The sequence below is a fragment of the Callionymus lyra genome, chromosome 3 (assembly GCF_982586985.1).
Source record: "Callionymus lyra chromosome 3, fCalLyr1.hap1.1, whole genome shotgun sequence".
NCBI lineage: Eukaryota > Metazoa > Chordata > Actinopteri > Syngnathiformes > Callionymidae > Callionymus > Callionymus lyra.
The window spans coordinates 24,499,531-24,515,122 of NC_141820.1; the positions used below are offsets into that span (position 1 = coordinate 24,499,531).

General features: G+C 41.7%; 3 protein-coding genes across 4 annotated transcripts; 2 read left to right on the forward strand and 1 right to left on the reverse strand.

Annotated features, from left to right (window-relative positions):
- Window positions 1-1,004: 1,004 nt before the first annotated feature.
- On the reverse strand, window positions 1,005-2,547 carry mllt11 (MLLT11 transcription factor 7 cofactor). Of its 2 annotated transcripts, none has more exons than XM_087785851.1 (4): window positions 2,457-2,547; window positions 2,140-2,221; window positions 1,458-1,625; window positions 1,005-1,383 (listed from the first exon to the last, which is right to left on the reverse strand). In XM_087785851.1, the coding sequence occupies exons 3-4, from the start codon at window positions 1,620-1,622 to the stop codon at window positions 1,291-1,293; spliced, it is 258 nt and encodes an 85-aa protein (XP_087641977.1). In that variant the 5' UTR covers window positions 1,623-1,625; window positions 2,140-2,221; window positions 2,457-2,547; the 3' UTR covers window positions 1,005-1,290. The 2 variants fall into 2 exon arrangements, with proteins under 2 accessions (XP_087641977.1, XP_087641976.1); XM_087785850.1 differs by having other exon boundaries at window positions 1,005-1,386; window positions 2,457-2,544.
- Window positions 2,548-2,837: 290 nt separating this feature from the next.
- On the forward strand, window positions 2,838-8,704 carry mindy1 (MINDY lysine 48 deubiquitinase 1). The gene is made up of 12 exons (XM_087787226.1): window positions 2,838-2,953; window positions 3,906-4,203; window positions 4,286-4,438; window positions 5,224-5,396; window positions 5,473-5,530; window positions 5,595-5,659; window positions 5,723-5,881; window positions 6,060-6,162; window positions 6,234-6,376; window positions 6,441-6,626; window positions 7,646-7,801; window positions 7,876-8,704. The coding sequence occupies exons 2-12, from the start codon at window positions 3,972-3,974 to the stop codon at window positions 7,945-7,947; spliced, it is 1,500 nt and encodes a 499-aa protein (XP_087643352.1). The 5' UTR covers window positions 2,838-2,953; window positions 3,906-3,971; the 3' UTR covers window positions 7,948-8,704.
- A 1,380-nt stretch (window positions 8,705-10,084) lies between these two features.
- Window positions 10,085-15,582, forward strand: LOC148083973 (regulating synaptic membrane exocytosis protein 2-like). The gene is made up of 20 exons (XM_087786056.1): window positions 10,085-10,276; window positions 10,367-10,466; window positions 10,541-10,664; window positions 10,736-10,770; window positions 10,839-10,882; window positions 11,441-11,571; window positions 11,766-11,916; window positions 11,974-12,076; window positions 12,239-12,431; window positions 12,508-12,552; window positions 12,625-12,693; window positions 12,777-13,666; window positions 13,791-13,840; window positions 13,886-13,986; window positions 14,061-14,233; window positions 14,521-14,656; window positions 14,828-14,940; window positions 15,010-15,111; window positions 15,178-15,317; window positions 15,400-15,582. The coding sequence occupies exons 1-20, from the start codon at window positions 10,085-10,087 to the stop codon at window positions 15,580-15,582; spliced, it is 3,075 nt and encodes a 1,024-aa protein (XP_087642182.1).
- The last annotated feature ends 10 nt before the right edge of the window (window positions 15,583-15,592 follow it).

Consider the following 15,592-nt stretch of genomic DNA (forward strand, 5'->3'; position numbering starts at 1 on the left):
CAAACTCTATATAGAAATAATGTATATTAAAAGGATTAATATTTTTATTGAACCGTTGAATTTAATAATTTGAAAGTTTGAATTTTGTTTTTATTTTAATAAAATGAAATGGAATTCAATAATTTGCATATTGTAACGTTCAATTATTTAATTGAATAAAACAATTGGCATATTATATAAATTAAATTGGAATAAGAATATCAAACTGTTGAAAAATGGAAAACCTTTCAATTTACAAATTATTGAATTCAATTAATTAAAAAACTAATTCTACTGTTCAATATAAATGTGATAAAAATAACTTTAAAAAACAATAATTTGATAGTTAAACAAAAAAAAAACAATCCAATGCTTTTTATTGATTTAACAACTTTGAAAAGTTAAATATAACCATTTAATATTCTGATGACACTTATATACCTCCATAAATACTAAAAACGAATAAGGTTAAAAGCATACACATTTTCGCATATGGTGGTTAGAGAAATCCACCAGTTCAACAGTTTATTTAATGTGAAATTATTTACTGTGCAGTAACCGATCATTTGTCCATTCAAAATAAAGCAATGGTTGTCCCACAGTAAAACTTTTTTTTTTTTTTAATTTGATTAATTTATATCAATTTGTCTCATCACATAAAATTAGACCCAGTTCCAATATTTGTTGCAGAAATAACTTTTGAATTGGATCAGGTTTTTGGTAGTATGTTTCCATTTTTAATTATAACCCTTTCATTTCATGGTAAAAAAAAAAGAAAAAAAAGGATGCTTCTGGACACTTCTGATGAAGAACCAGTTGCAACAACATTAAACCATAACAAATACAAGTCTGATCATGAAGTTAAGCACCTCATTCTTTGGGCAAAGTCAATGACTCCGTTTTTAAAGTCCTTCAATAGGTGATGTGTCCCAGCTTCAGATATGTTATTTCACAACAAAATATAAGGATATGTAATGTTAAATATAGTATATGTAATGTACTACAGAGTATCAAACACACCATAATCAGAGATTTAGACTTTATTGTGTTTTAAACATTCATGGCGGGTCACTTGTCACCATCAACTCAGCAAAACCTTTAGCCATCGATGCTACCAGCAGTGTATGAACAGACCGGGAATCTGAATTAAATGTCACAAAAAAAACAAAATAGCAACAGTTTCCCACATGGGTTTCATCATGAAATATGCTATGAGTGAGCGCAGCTCAAAGACATAAATAAAAGGCACACAAAAACTTAAATAAATTAATTTGATTGGCGTCTGGAACTATAACATGTGGCGTCGACGATTCACAGGAGCAGGTTCAGGTCAGCGAGCAGCAAGTCCACGTCTGCGATGGGAGCTCGCCAGTAATTGAATGAAGAAAACTGAGCAAGCTCGTCCTGCTGGAATCATTTTCGACACGTCATTCACTCGCTCATATTAGTAGCCCTTCCATCTCAATCCTATTGCTCACCTTGTAACAGCTCCTCAGACTGTACATCTTATCCTGACCCTTGCTGCAGCTGCTGGCCGGTGCTGCAGTCAGAGCCACATCCTCCAGCTCGGACAGGTCCAGCTCTGCGATGGGTTGACGCCAGAACAGGAAAGAATCATACTGACTGCTGGATCTCTGCATCATGAGCTGAGGAGGAGACATCGATGGTTATTCTGAGCTTTTATTTCAGCCTTGGATACTTTTATTCTGAGTCGCAGTGTGTTTATAGAAAGTGGGTCATAGCTGGTTAAAATAAACACCTAGCTCCCTGGAAATCTCGTCTCAGCTATTTTAAATGTGCCGGTTCTGCATCAAACTCTGGCCTTTTACGCGGTTTTCTAAAAACGTATTTCTTCTGTTTTTCTTTATTTCTAAGAACCGGCCGGCTTAGGGTGAGGCGTGGCCCAGAGACCAGCAACGATGCCAAGGAGCCGGTTTCACAGCAGATACATGGAGTAACAATTAAAATGGGGGTTTGTGAAATGTAGGAAGACGTCGTCACGATGTGACTTTAATCATATTTGTTCACAATTTTAATAGAGAAGCGAATACATTAACCAGTTAGAAACTGGGCCGCGGTAACGGTTGCCCTTTTATTGTGTCAACGTTGAACATACGTTTACTATTAATGTGTATGGAATAAACAGAAAGACGATTTTACCTGGTCGTATCGAAGGGCTTTGTTGATTTGGGTTCAGCTGCTGCAGGTGGATACCAGTGGGTGGAACGGGCTCCTGTCAAGACTATGAAGAAGACATCAGACGTTTCCGGGGAGTAATTTCAAAATAAAGGAGGATGGGCCGGAAACAATAAATTATTTACATTTTAGGTGAACAATTTCAATAATAATAATAATAAGAGTATTTAAGAATTGATACATAGCTCAAATAAAAAATTGAACGTATTACGTGTTATTGTGGTAATATATCAATGATCTATTTTCAATCCGTATTGACCACTTGAACTTAAAAAACCTACCTGATAGAAACCCGTGAAAGCATCGAGTGATGTTCGAATGTCTACTTTCTTACGGTTGTATATACTTCTTTAAATGATTACGGCAATGTTGTTCGTGACGTGTACAGTGACATGGACAATGCTGGGTTGGAGTTGCGCAACACTTAAAAGGAGAGTCGCTATGAAGTCGCTTTATCGTTTGCGGTCAAGCGCCACCTAGAGGAAGAAAGGCGCTGACTTACAGGTGAAACGAATTTTCGCATATTATTAATATATTATTTGTTTCAGTTAAATACGTTAATAATAAATAAATCCTATTGGAACTGTTCGTCAATTTATTTTACATTATTTTATTTTTTTCTAGTATCTGACCGTTCCGCTACCGGAAGTGATTAGTGGTCTTCCTGAGTCACGTGATACGTCATTTCAAAGTCCTTTAGTTTAAAGTCTCAAGATTTCGTTTGACATTGTATTTCTATTCGCTACTCCAGTCACTGCTGATGGATGTTCCCTGTGAGGTGAGACAACGGCGTGTGTTTCTTCCTCGCAGCATTTTAACAAATGCGAATGTACATGTTTTGTTTTAACGTATAAATATGAAATGTTTCGGGACAAAATACAGAAAACGTGTCCTTTTTCCTAACATCTAAGATCGGTCCCGCTTGGATCCGCACGAACCCCTTCACCTGTATCTCCCTGTTATCCTTGTTTTTGTGGTTGAAAAAAACATGTTTCTGAAGCGACAGCCAGAGCGAGTCCAGCTTATAAATCCACCTGCGAACAGAACATTCAACCATGGAGTCGATCATTGGTTTTGGTGTTTGAAACATTAAATCAGAGTTCATGTTTATATGTCGCTAATAACTAGTTTCGGAGTTGTCGGACCGTGACGTCATAAGCAGTTGTTTGTGTTCCCTGGTGGGCGGAGTTTGCGTTTGGCAGGTGGAACTTTGGGCTTCCGTAGTGACCCGTGTCGGTACCAGGGGGTCCCCCAGTATGTCTGTCACCTCAGGATCAACGTGAATCTTCTCATATTGTCGTGCCTGCTAACTTTGCTAAGGTAGAATGAACTTGTTTGGCTAAAGGCTGGTTTCTAAAATAGGCAACTTAAAAGTGCAATGCAACAGTTAAAGCAAATGGTAATAATGTAATAATAAAAAATAATAAAACTGATGCATTTTCTTAAACATTCAAGTTGCTCACTTGATACCTTTTTACTTCAGAGGGATCAGAGAATAGATATAGCATGGCTGCAAGTTGGCTTTATTTACATCACGTGGTGGAAAGTGAAGTTAAAGTTTAGGCTTATGAAGTTTCTAGTATTCTGATCAGTTGACCTTTTGCACACTGTTGGCAAGATGCTGGTTTATCCGTTGTTAAACTAAGATCTGTACGACCTCTCTGTTGTACTTGCAGGTTTCTCAGTGAGTGTCATGAGTCACTTTAATCATTGTCCTCTGACTTTCACAGGAGGAGAGCTAACCATGAAAAGCTCTCCGTTCTGACCTCTTCTCCGAACCACGGTGTCCATTAAAGATGTCCACACCAGCAGCCCGCGATGACTCTCCCGTCGAGGTTAGCTGTGATAAAGATGTTCTGGTCACACTAACTGACGAGGCGTCTTTGCCCACTGATGCCCAACATGAGGAAGAGTCCATTGTGGAGGAGAGGAAAAGTGATTTCAGTGAAGAGAAAAAGCTGACCACCACAGGAGATGATGACAAGGGTGAAGGTGTGGACACGGCGGAGGATGGTGTGAGGCAGCTGGGTGAGGGATCACAGTTGATATTGAAACATTGAAATAGTTTATCATTTGTTGACCACTAATATGCTATAATCTGGTTGTGTAGAAGTAGACTCTGGTGCAAAGGAGGGAGGCCATCCGGACTCGGCAGAATCTATGCTCTGCCTGGACCCCCCAGCTGACGTGGTCACCGATGAAAACTTCAAGGAAAACATCGCAACACCAGAAGCTGCTTCCATGCCTGAACATGAAATTGCTGGTGGGTTAGAAATATAATCCATAACTTCACAGGATTTGATGTGATCATTTTTTATGGAGGAAGTAATGGAGGAGATGAGACTGGTTACAAACTTAGTGGTTTCTGGTAACAATTTGGACTTGAGTGTAAACTGCTCTTTTTTCTATTTATGCTTTGACCAATCTGTTTGCTCTTCCTTTGTCTGCTGTGCATCAATTGTAATTCTAATTTACTATAAAAATCCTTTCCAAAGGAAAAATAAAGTACCAACTTTCTATTTATATATTTGGTTTAGTGACAGTTCCTGTATTGTTCACCTACCGTGTATTATTAGAGTCAATGTTAAGACCATTAGAACATTTGGGGAAAAAGTCAATTTTCCTGACCCCTCTGTATAATCTTTCCAGAAGTTGATCCACCAATCTAATTTAATTTAAAACATTTTGAAACCTCTCATGAGAAAAGATTTTTGAAATGCATGTAAATGAAACTTGCTCATTGTTGAATTGCTGGGATCTGTTTTTCCTTAATCAACTATAGTCTTACTTCAACTATAAAGTGTCTTGAGATAACTTTGTTATGATAAGACACAAGAATCAAATTGAATTGAATTGAAACTAAAATATCCAAAATGTTTTCATCTGATGAAGTTGTTTGTTAGGTTTTCAATATTTATTTTCCAAATGTATCAAATCGCATCGTGTCTGTGTCTTGTTTGTATTTGTATTTATAAAAGGCATGACATGTAAAGGGAGCCTACACATTTATTTTTTAAACCTCTCTATAACGGATTTTTCAACTACCAGGACCCTCAGTTGACCACCGAAGTGCCTTTACATCAGAGCAGAGTTCACAACCTGCGTACTACCTGGTGAAGTGGATCACCTGGAAGGAGAAGAAAACACCCATCATCACACAGAGTCAGAACGGTCCCTGCCCCCTGCTGGCCATCATGAACACTCTCTTCTTGCGATGGAAGGTGAGAAAATTCAAGCCTGATGTTGACAATGACTTGTTTTATTCTGTAAAGTTTGAAAGTCATTGTCTGTGTTCAGGCAAGTCTTCCCGCCAAGACTGAAGTAGTCACCACAGAGGACCTGATGACCCACTTGGGTGAGCTCATCTGATTCACGAGCCACGGCTGGGTTCTGAAACATTGTTCGTGTCTGTCTTATAGGAGAGTGTGTTTTGTCTGTGGCACCACGAGAAGAGGCTGAAGGGATGGAACTGAACTTTCAACAGGTGAACTCACAAACACTTGTATACGCTTTTGAATGTTTTCTAAAGATGTGTTTCTGTGTGAAGAACGTTAGTGACGTCATGGCAGTCCTGCCCAAGTTGTCCACCGGCCTGGATGTGAACGTTCGCTTCACTGGAGTGACTGACTTCGAATACACACCTGAGTGTATCGTTTTTGACTTGTTAGACATCCCACTTTACCACGGCTGGCTGGTGGATCCACAGGTGACACACACACACACACTCCTTTATGATAATATAATATAACAGTTATTGAGACGATTAGGTCTGAATGTGCACTATTTTTAGTCAACTTTGTTTTAATGTTGATTTGAAGAAGACAATATGCTTTCCAACACACAACAATAATTTGTGGCTTATATATGTGTTTTTCTGTGTGAAGAATGTAGAGACTGTGGCGTCCGTGGGAAAACTCAGCTACAATCAGTTGGTGGAGAAAATTATCGATTGCAAACATTCTGAAGACAGTAGCCTAGTTGGTGAAGGTAAAACACACATACACACACACATACACACACATTGCATAAATAGATGTCTTATTTGCATGTGTGTCCAGGTTTGGTGGCAGAGCAGTTCCTGGAGTCCACGGCCACTCAGCTGTCATACCACGGTTTGTGTGAACTCAACTCGACGGTGAAAGAAGACGAGATCTCCGTGTTCTTCAGAAACAACCATTTCAGTACCATGATCAAGCATAAGGTTTTTCAAAATGCTTTGTTAAAGATGTTAGAAAAACAAACGTGTTAATATGGGGGATCTTCAGGGACACCTGTACCTGCTGGTGACCGACCAGGGTTTCCTGGACCAGCAGCAGCTGGTTTGGGAGTCGCTACACAACCTGGAAGGAGACGGGAACTTCTGTGACTGCAACTTCAGACTGTGTCACCCCCAGCAGAGGCTCACCCCGGTCACACCAGACTCCAGCAACACACAGCGCCAGATCCAGCAGGTGCTCAGAGCTGCACTTTATTCTTTTTTATTTATATCTTCTGTGACTATTGATTTGAAAAGCCATCTTTTACTCCATGCAGTAGAACTAGCTTATTAGCTACTTTAGCGATGTTCTTGACTTCGTAACTTTGTCTCGACCACCTACCAGGAGAGTCCGTGTGTGTCCATGTGACCACCGAACAGTGGGTCAGAGACGGTGTTCATATGAAATACAATTGTCCCTTGTTTATTTTTAGAGGGTTTCATTCTTAAAACCACATTAAAGAAAATCTAATTTAAACATTCCATATGAGGTGCCAGCCTTCTTAACAACCCTCACTCAACCTAAGGTGACCCCAACCGTTTACTGCTGCCCAGCAATCTCCTGTCCATCCCTTTGGACATATCAACACGGATGTTGAATTTAAATACAGTATTGTAGCAAACCATAAATGGATCAGTGTGTAGTAGGGCATCATGGGAGTTCACTGTTTTGTTTGTGCAGGCTTTTCCCTTATTTTCTGGTTCTCCTTTTTCTTATGTGGGTTAGCCTTTTATAGAATATAGTTTTATCTGTGTATTGTTAAAGCGCTTTGTGACCCTGGTCCAGAAAGGCACTTTAAAAATAACCATTCCTTACTTACTTACTTAGTGTTAGTAAGGTTGGTAATTAGTGCATCCCACTTAATAACCTTTTTGTAATGGAGTATACAATGAAAATTGTATCTGTTCCCTGACTGCAGCTTTCTACAATATATTTAAATATGAAGTATGTGCTAAAAAAGAAAATCTGCGAGACCTGTTAAGATGAACCGCGTTATGGCGAGGCTCTACTAAGGAATTTTTTTTTTTTAAGTTACAAGGAAGATAAAAGAGGAAACCAACCCAACGAGAGCCTTTATCTTGTTTTACAGCCAAGTGTAAACAAACATTCGTGGCAAGGAATAGTTTCCATGACGCCGCAGTTACGCCGTTTTACCAATGTACACAGCCATGAACTATATTTTCAGTCTTCGATAACCATTGTGTTTGCTCCAGGACTACCTGGTGGCCATGTCCCTGCAACAGCAGCAAGACCCGGAGTCGGGCAACCTCACGGATTTGGACTTGGCCCGTCAGCTCCAGCAGCAGGAGTACCAGCAGCAGCAGCCACAGCAGCCACAGCAGCAAAACCCTTTGCCGGCTGAACAGCAGGTAATAACCTGCATCTTGCTGGTCAGACAACATTTAAACCTTCAGTCTGTTAATAGTGTTTGGTTTGTTTCCAGGCGAGGGCTCAGCCATCACAACCCAGAGGAGCCCGGAGGCGAGAAAAAGATTCAGAATGTAACTTATTGTAGATGCGTTTTATTTCTCTGGCTCACACTTATTGGAAGCTGATTGTCATGATCATAATCGGTCATGGACTGACACATGCACCCTATAGTTCACTATCCTGTTTTTAATCACATCATGTTTTCCGTTGCCGGCCTTACATTTGTTTTTTAAAGGGCTATTACTGTTTTGATTCTCGTGCTGCCAGTTACATCCAGCTTCTGTACATGTCCCGTTACTGAACCCACTCACAAGTTATACTGTTTTAAGATTTTAAAATGTGACTGAAACGTCATTCATTCAAATCTCTTGAGACCAAAGCTGCTTTTGTTCACCTTGGAGAAATATTGTCTTAACTTATGCTTCATGCTATCATCAGAAGGGGGGATTTTTATTTTTATTGATCTAATAAAAGAGAAAACTGGAAATAGTGGTAAGTGATTTAATGTTAAATGTCTGCTTCTGTCACAGAGCTAATTCTACTGATGTCGAGCTAGCATAGCAAGAACCTGGAAACACTAAAATTATATCTCAAAGACTCTTGACGAAGAAACTTGTACATCGTGATCCTCGAGGACATCTGCAGACGTGACCAGAGCTGCTGCGACCGATGTCTCCGCGCCAGCAGAACTTCTCCAAGTGACACTACAAGATTAGAATAAAAATAAATAGGTAAACTCATGCTCAACAACACTCTGTGCCTTTCACATATACACTCCGAGAGTTTAGTACAAAAGATTTAATGCATGTATGTGAAATAATTAAAGATATTCTACATCAAAACTATTTCTTGTTTGAACTTCTTTAACCTTTATAAACTGACCAGCGAACAGACTGAAAACTACATGTGGAAAGGTGGGGTTGTCAGTCTATGTGCGGCTGCATGTTTCATCTCTAATATTCATATTGGTAATCTTCATGTCGGATAATCTCTACATAATCCTAATCTGTGCTGATCTGATTGAGTCGCTACAGGCAGAGTTAAACAGTCTCTGAGCCTGATGTTCAACTGAAATAGAAGTTCTTACCAGGATGGTCACTCGTCGTCTCTTCAACCGACGACAGAGTCCTGGAAGTCTCTGATCGGCCCAGACTAGGGATGGGGGTGAGAGGTTGGTCCGCTGTGGAACTTCTAATGGACTCTGATCAGTTGGTGGTCTGCCAAGGACTTGGACACACAGCCAGGTGATGGTTAGAAGAAGGAAGACGCACACTTTGAGCTTCATTTTCTCTGGACAACAAATCCTCTAAGTAGATCCTCCTGCGTCATATAAGATCATGATGTCACTCATTGGCTTTGGCCAATCAGAAGATGCACCTCAATCTTAACTAAAAAAGAAAGTTAAAAAAGTTCCTAGTGAAACAAGGTGCTTTTTGAAAATGCAAAAAGAAACCTAATTTTAAATTTGAGAAATATCAAAAGTGAAAGTCAACAAATCTTTTTTTTCTTGAAACATCTTTTTCTCTAATTATGACCTCAAATAATGGACAAACAATCGTCTTTTTGAGAATGAAAAGAAAAGAAGAAAAGAGATTTAACAAAGTGTTGCAGCCCACTGGATTTAACGTGTCATCGCGACAGGTTAATTTAAGACATGTCCTTTCCCTCCCTCCCAATAATCTGATTAAGAGATTAGTCACGTGGCTGGAGAAACTTCTAACGGTTTGTTTGGAAGATCAGGTAGAGTGTGACGACAATTCAATGCTTGTGGAGGATTCTTGTCAAACGCCGACCACCTGTGGGATTTTATTTTTACTCTGCTCGACCGCTTTGTCATCTTGACTGCCTGGTCATGTTGATTTTGGACTTTGGGATAATTCAAGTGACTCCTTATGGCCTCAAGAGTCAACTGGAAATCACAGATAGACCGAAAGAAACTCTGTAAAGGCCTAGAAAACTATTTTCTTTGGTGAGCTGGTTGGTGATGAGGAAGACTCTGGTGTACGTTGGGGGATCAGAGTAATGATCGGATGATGGACTGAGGATTCGCATAAATACCACATCTATAAGGTAGATATTTCTAGACAAAAGTTTCTAAATCATTTAAAATCAGTAAAGACTTGGTACAAAAATGTACCAAATAGACTCATCATACTATTCATTTACAGGCTGTTTTATAACCTTAGTTGCTGTTACAATTGTGTTGTTGGTTCCAGAGTGACATGGAACAGCGAATGTGGGACGACACGTCCTGGACCAGGGAGACCACGCCCACACCGAGCCCCGCCCCCACCTGCCCAGACTCAGTCTCTTGGCAGCCCTCCATGGACAGTCAACATCTGATTGGTCGAATCCTCCTGAACAAGAGGTCCAGGAGTGGAGCTGACGATGTTGGGGCGCTGCTGGGACTGAAGGTGGGTTTTTGTGTAACATAGGTTTTGTAATGTGGTCCGTCAGTTTGTCAAATACCTGGGCAGAGTTAAGACCTGTGGCTGTGTTGTCAGGTGATTGGCGGGAGGAGGAGCGAGTACGGGACCCTCTGTGCCATTATTACTCAGGTGAAGCGTGGAAGTGTAGCTGACACCGTGGGTCACCTGAGACCAGGTAAGACCCTTTTAAACTTTCATTCAGCTGAAAATTTGAGAAAGGTTTGATGATGATCTCCCTTTTATTTACAGGAGATCAGGTGTTGGAGTGGAATGGACAAGCTCTCCAAGGTGCCACCTTCAGGCAGGTCTTTGACATCATCATGGAATCCAAAGCAGAACCACAAGTGGATCTTCTGGTATCTCGACCAATCAGGTGTGATAAGCATTTACTGATTGTGCGGCTCTTTTTTGGCCATAATCTCAATGATTGTGCATGTGTTCCAGGTCTTCACCTTCTCCCAACGGCCAGCTTTACTCCAGTAGGTCCATCTTGTGAACACACACAAACACACTTGCACAAACCTAAATACAATATGTGTGCATACAGGTTCATTCCCTGCTTCAAGAAGAGGACCAGTCCCGAGGATCCAGGTAAATGTTTAGAAGATCTAATGTGTCGTTCTATAAAACCGGTGGCTTTCAAGTGTGGTCCAAACTGTTAGTTAAACTGCTGTGAATGACCATATGCATGTTTCTATGTAATTGACAGAATCCATATACAGTTTAGTCATTTTTCCCCAAAACATTGTCAATATTTTTCTCATGTCAAGACAGTTTATTGACTCTCGACACTTTTATTTTGATTAGACTAGAATCAATATTTGGTAAATCTAAAACTAATCAAACATTTTGTGTAATTTTAATAAAAGATTTCAAAATAAATCTTTGGATTATGTATTAAATAGAGTGCATGTTGTCTGTGTCTGTGGTAAAAATAAATTAATCTGCCCTTGGATCCAGTGACAATGTGAAAAGGGGAAATAATTCTGGGTCGGGGAAATATCGCATGAGGGAAATGTTTTTAAAATGTCTGTTACATCTGATTTTATTCAAAGATACAAGGCGAAAATTGAACTGGTTCATCGATTGATCCTAACACGGAATGGGGGGGGTGTTCCTTGTTCTAATTTTCTGCACATACACATGCAGATTAGACTCTGGTACCAGACCCCGGGTCATCAGCTTATCGTCACTGTTCTTGGCGCCAAAGAGCTTCCTATCCGTGAAGACGAACGGCCACGGAATCTCTATGTTCAGATCCAGCTTCATCCTGAGACAAGGTGACTATAACCAAACACAAACTACTTCATAACGATAGTTACACCATCTGCTCTAAAACAACCGTAGAACAATCCTTATCTGACAACTGACGAATGAAAAGGTTTAAACAAAACGCTGCAGCAACAAAACAAAATAACCCATTGGATGAACACCACTGTCCTACCTGCATTGGATTTTTTTTATATCATGGCAGAGAACCACGACGGACCAAAATTGTGAAGAAGTCTATTGACCCACGTTGGAACCAGACCTTTATCTTTGGCCCGGTTAACCTTAGAGATGCAGCTCTGGACATAAGTGTATGGGACCAGCTTCGAGTCCGCGAGGAAGAGTTTCTGGGAGACGTGAGTAGTATCTCTACAAAGAAGTAACTAGAAGGAGTACTTAATTGTTGTCTGCAGGTTCTCATCCAGCTGGACCCACACTTACTAGATGACCACCCACACTGGTACCAGCTAAAAGAAATCAACCCTACACGAGAATCAGAGCCCTGGAATATCCACGGTAAGCAAAGTAAAACACCAGAAAAACACACAGAATGCAGACAGAATGTAGGCTCATTTACACACAATTATGAACTGATTGTGTTACATGAGGCAATAAATAACTTTTAGGGGTAAAGAAAGCATCTATGGTTCATGACCATGTTCCATGATCTTTGTACAGGTGTCAGGAGGAGCCGTCTGAACTCAACCGTGTCAGTTCCGGATCAGGTCTTGTACTCTGGTTCTGAAAGTGGTTTACTACCAATTGATGACCCACTATACCCCTTGTACCGCCAAGATGCTATTAGAGTCCTTCAAGGGTCCAGACTAAACAGGACCCAATCAGATGCTGGACACTACCACAGCTTGGACAGGTTGCTGTCTCAAATGTGATTCTCTATGTTCCTGATAGTTTCAACTGCTTAACTGTGGTTTTCTTTCTTGATCCAGGGCTTTTTCAAGGGCGGTTCCAGACTCGTTTGCACCCCCCGACAGGTAAGGAAAACTAGAACTTCTGGTAGGATAGGTTTATAAACCCCATAGTAACCACATGCGTTTCATTGGAAGAAGCCTTTGTGGTTCTGGCTATGGTAACTGGACTACAAACACGAGGAGTGGCAGCGTTGATGATTGCAGGTCAGTCTGTTTGATTCTTATTTTGAAGCCATTTATAATAACAGAAGGGGATTCGAAATCTCAATCTTCAAATACCACTCCAGTTTCAGGTCTTCACCGGAGCCACACCCTCGTGGGCGCCAGTTACCCATCATCCCTCCAAGATCACCAAGAGTTCCGCTAAGGTACTCTCCAATCCCACCAGCTATCCGGGTGGACGGGCCGACCCCTCCTGGACATCTCCTCCAGCCTCACAGACACTTACCTGAACCCACACAAGTCTTATCATGTCCAGCATCCCCTGTCCAAGCCACACCAGTCCAGTCAGCATATGCACCTCCTCAATTTCAAGTCCCTTCATGTATTTCTAATTTTGTCAAGGCTCTTAACCCACTTGCGTCACAACAACAAGCCCCGCCTCCTCCAACCACACAAGTCCCTGTCGCAATGCCTCCTGTTCCCCAAGTAACTTCACCTCCTTTCTCACAAGTACAACCCCCTGCTCCTATAGTTAATGGCCAAATCCCTTCACAAAATAAAACCACCTCTCCTCCAGCCTCACAAGTAACATCACCACCTGTACCACAGGTCCAATCCACTGCCCGCCCTACCGCTACAGCACAGGCCACTCCCCCTTCTTTACAAAATCACGCTCAATCAACGCCTGCCCTAGAAATCCAGGAAACAACCCATCCTACTGTCCATGTCGAAAATACGGCCCCTCTGCCCACATGCACCCCACAAGCCTCTACGGTGCACGTCCAGGTGCAACATTCTCCCATGTCCCAAAGTCAAGCTCAGCTCACTTCAACAAATCAAGGCCCATCTGTTTCAACACCAGTGACTCTACCCCCTGAACCAGTTCCATCACCAATTCCTGAACCAAGCCCCGCTCCTTCACCCGCACCCCCACCTGCTGAAGATGTCTTACCGCAGCCATCGGAGACAGGGCGACGCTCAGTCACATGGGAGGATCAGATAAAGAAAGATAGTAGTAAGTATATATAGTTATAACCCCTTAAGCTTTCTTATCCGTCCGTCCCTCGTGAGACCTAGTTTCTTTAAACAGTCCATGACACCCAAAAACCTCACCGGATGTGTTCCTCTTTTGAACTCAGTTGAGAGCAAGCAGTTCTCCTCAGAGGTAGAAGTAACCACAGAGGTGCAGGTGTCCGAGGTGGAGGCGCCCGATGTGGAGGCGTCCGATGTGGAGGCGTCCAAGGAAGAGGTGGGCGGTGAGGGAGCCAAACTGCAAAAGGGAGTCAGTATTGAATCCGTAGAAGAGGGCGGTGAAGAAGGGCCAGTACCTGTGAAGTAAGAGTTGGGTTCTGACCCTGTACTTAAATATCAACATTATAATGGATGTACTCAGTATGAGTCCTTTGCAGACAAGCACCCACGCTGACCAAGGCCGCCAGTGTTGGTGGAGACATCTGCTCACTGAGCCGCAACGACGATGACGATGACGACAAGAAGCGACGATCCAGCTTAAGTGCCAAGATGATGGGCATGGTCGGCCTGGGCAAGAAGAGCCAGAGCGCCTCACAACTCAATCCAGAAGGTAGGTATAAGCAGGAAGACTTAGGGGGGGCCCTTTGCAACCCTCATTCTCATGTAATGTGCTACACTATCCCTGTGTTTCAACCAGATAATTAACCTTTATGAACATCACACCAGCGTAACTACTAATTTCAAAATTATTTTTCAAGTCTGTCGGTAAAGATGATTTCACTAATGTTTAGGGCAGGGATAGAACAAACTTCTTAATGCTTACTTTGTACAATGGTACAGTTAACAGTGAGCCCTCACACATTTCCACCTCATCTAAGCCTCTTTGTGTCACTTTAGATGAAGAGAAGAAGAAGAAAGTGGTGCGACTGCCAGTGCAAAGAAGCATTGAGACAGGCCTTGCCATTGATTTTAAAGGTCGTTTCACAAGGCAACCAAGCCGTGACCCTGATGCAGAAGATCCCAAACCTGGAGCGTGAGTAAATAAATGTTTTTTTTAGGGGAAATGTTCTCGCTGATCTGCATCTTTAAACAGGAGTGGCAAACAGCACATATATTCACATATTCATAACCACTTGGCTTATTTAAATTATTCTTTACCTTTCACTGAATTGTAATCTGTATTTTATTTTGTTCATCTCTTAAGACTCATCTTCCCTGCAGTCAAACTGTCAACAGACACTCAGTTTAATGGATTTTTGGATGGTCTAGGGCCTGGTCAGATCACTGGAAGACAGACATTAGCTACACCAGCTATGGGTGAGTGCTCGCCAGAATATATTAAGAAAAAGGACGTTCCATTTCAAACCTCAAACTGGTAACCTTTAGGTGACATTCAAATTGGAATGCTTTTCCGGAAAGAGCGATTGGATGTGGAAGTTGTGCGAGCCAGAGGTTTGGTTGGAAAACAGGGCAACAAAAACACACCAGGTAAAACTCACAAGCAGACACACACTTGCTCCTTCATCTGTTACATTATTATGGCGTTTTCATCAGCTGCCTACGTCAAAGTCTATCTTCTGGACAACGGAAAGTGTTTGCTAAAGCGTCGGACTCGCCTGGCAAGAAAGTCACTGGATCCTATGTATCAACAACAGCTGCAGTTTGAAGAGTCTCCAGAAGGAAAAGTGCTGCAGGTAACTATAGGAAACGGGTGCAACTGTTGAAAACTTATTTGCTATGTTGGGTCAATTTATTCAACGAGCCGTTGTGTGACAGGTGATTGTCTGGGGCGACTATGGACGGATGGACCACAAGTCGTTTATGGGTTCCGCTCAGATCTTATTGGACGACTTGGATCTATCAGTCATGGTGATTGGCTGGTTCAAACTTTTCCCTGCCATAACCCTGGTGGACCCGGCTCTTGCTGCACTTGCTAACAAAGAGACAGTAGCAAATTGAGTGGGGCATG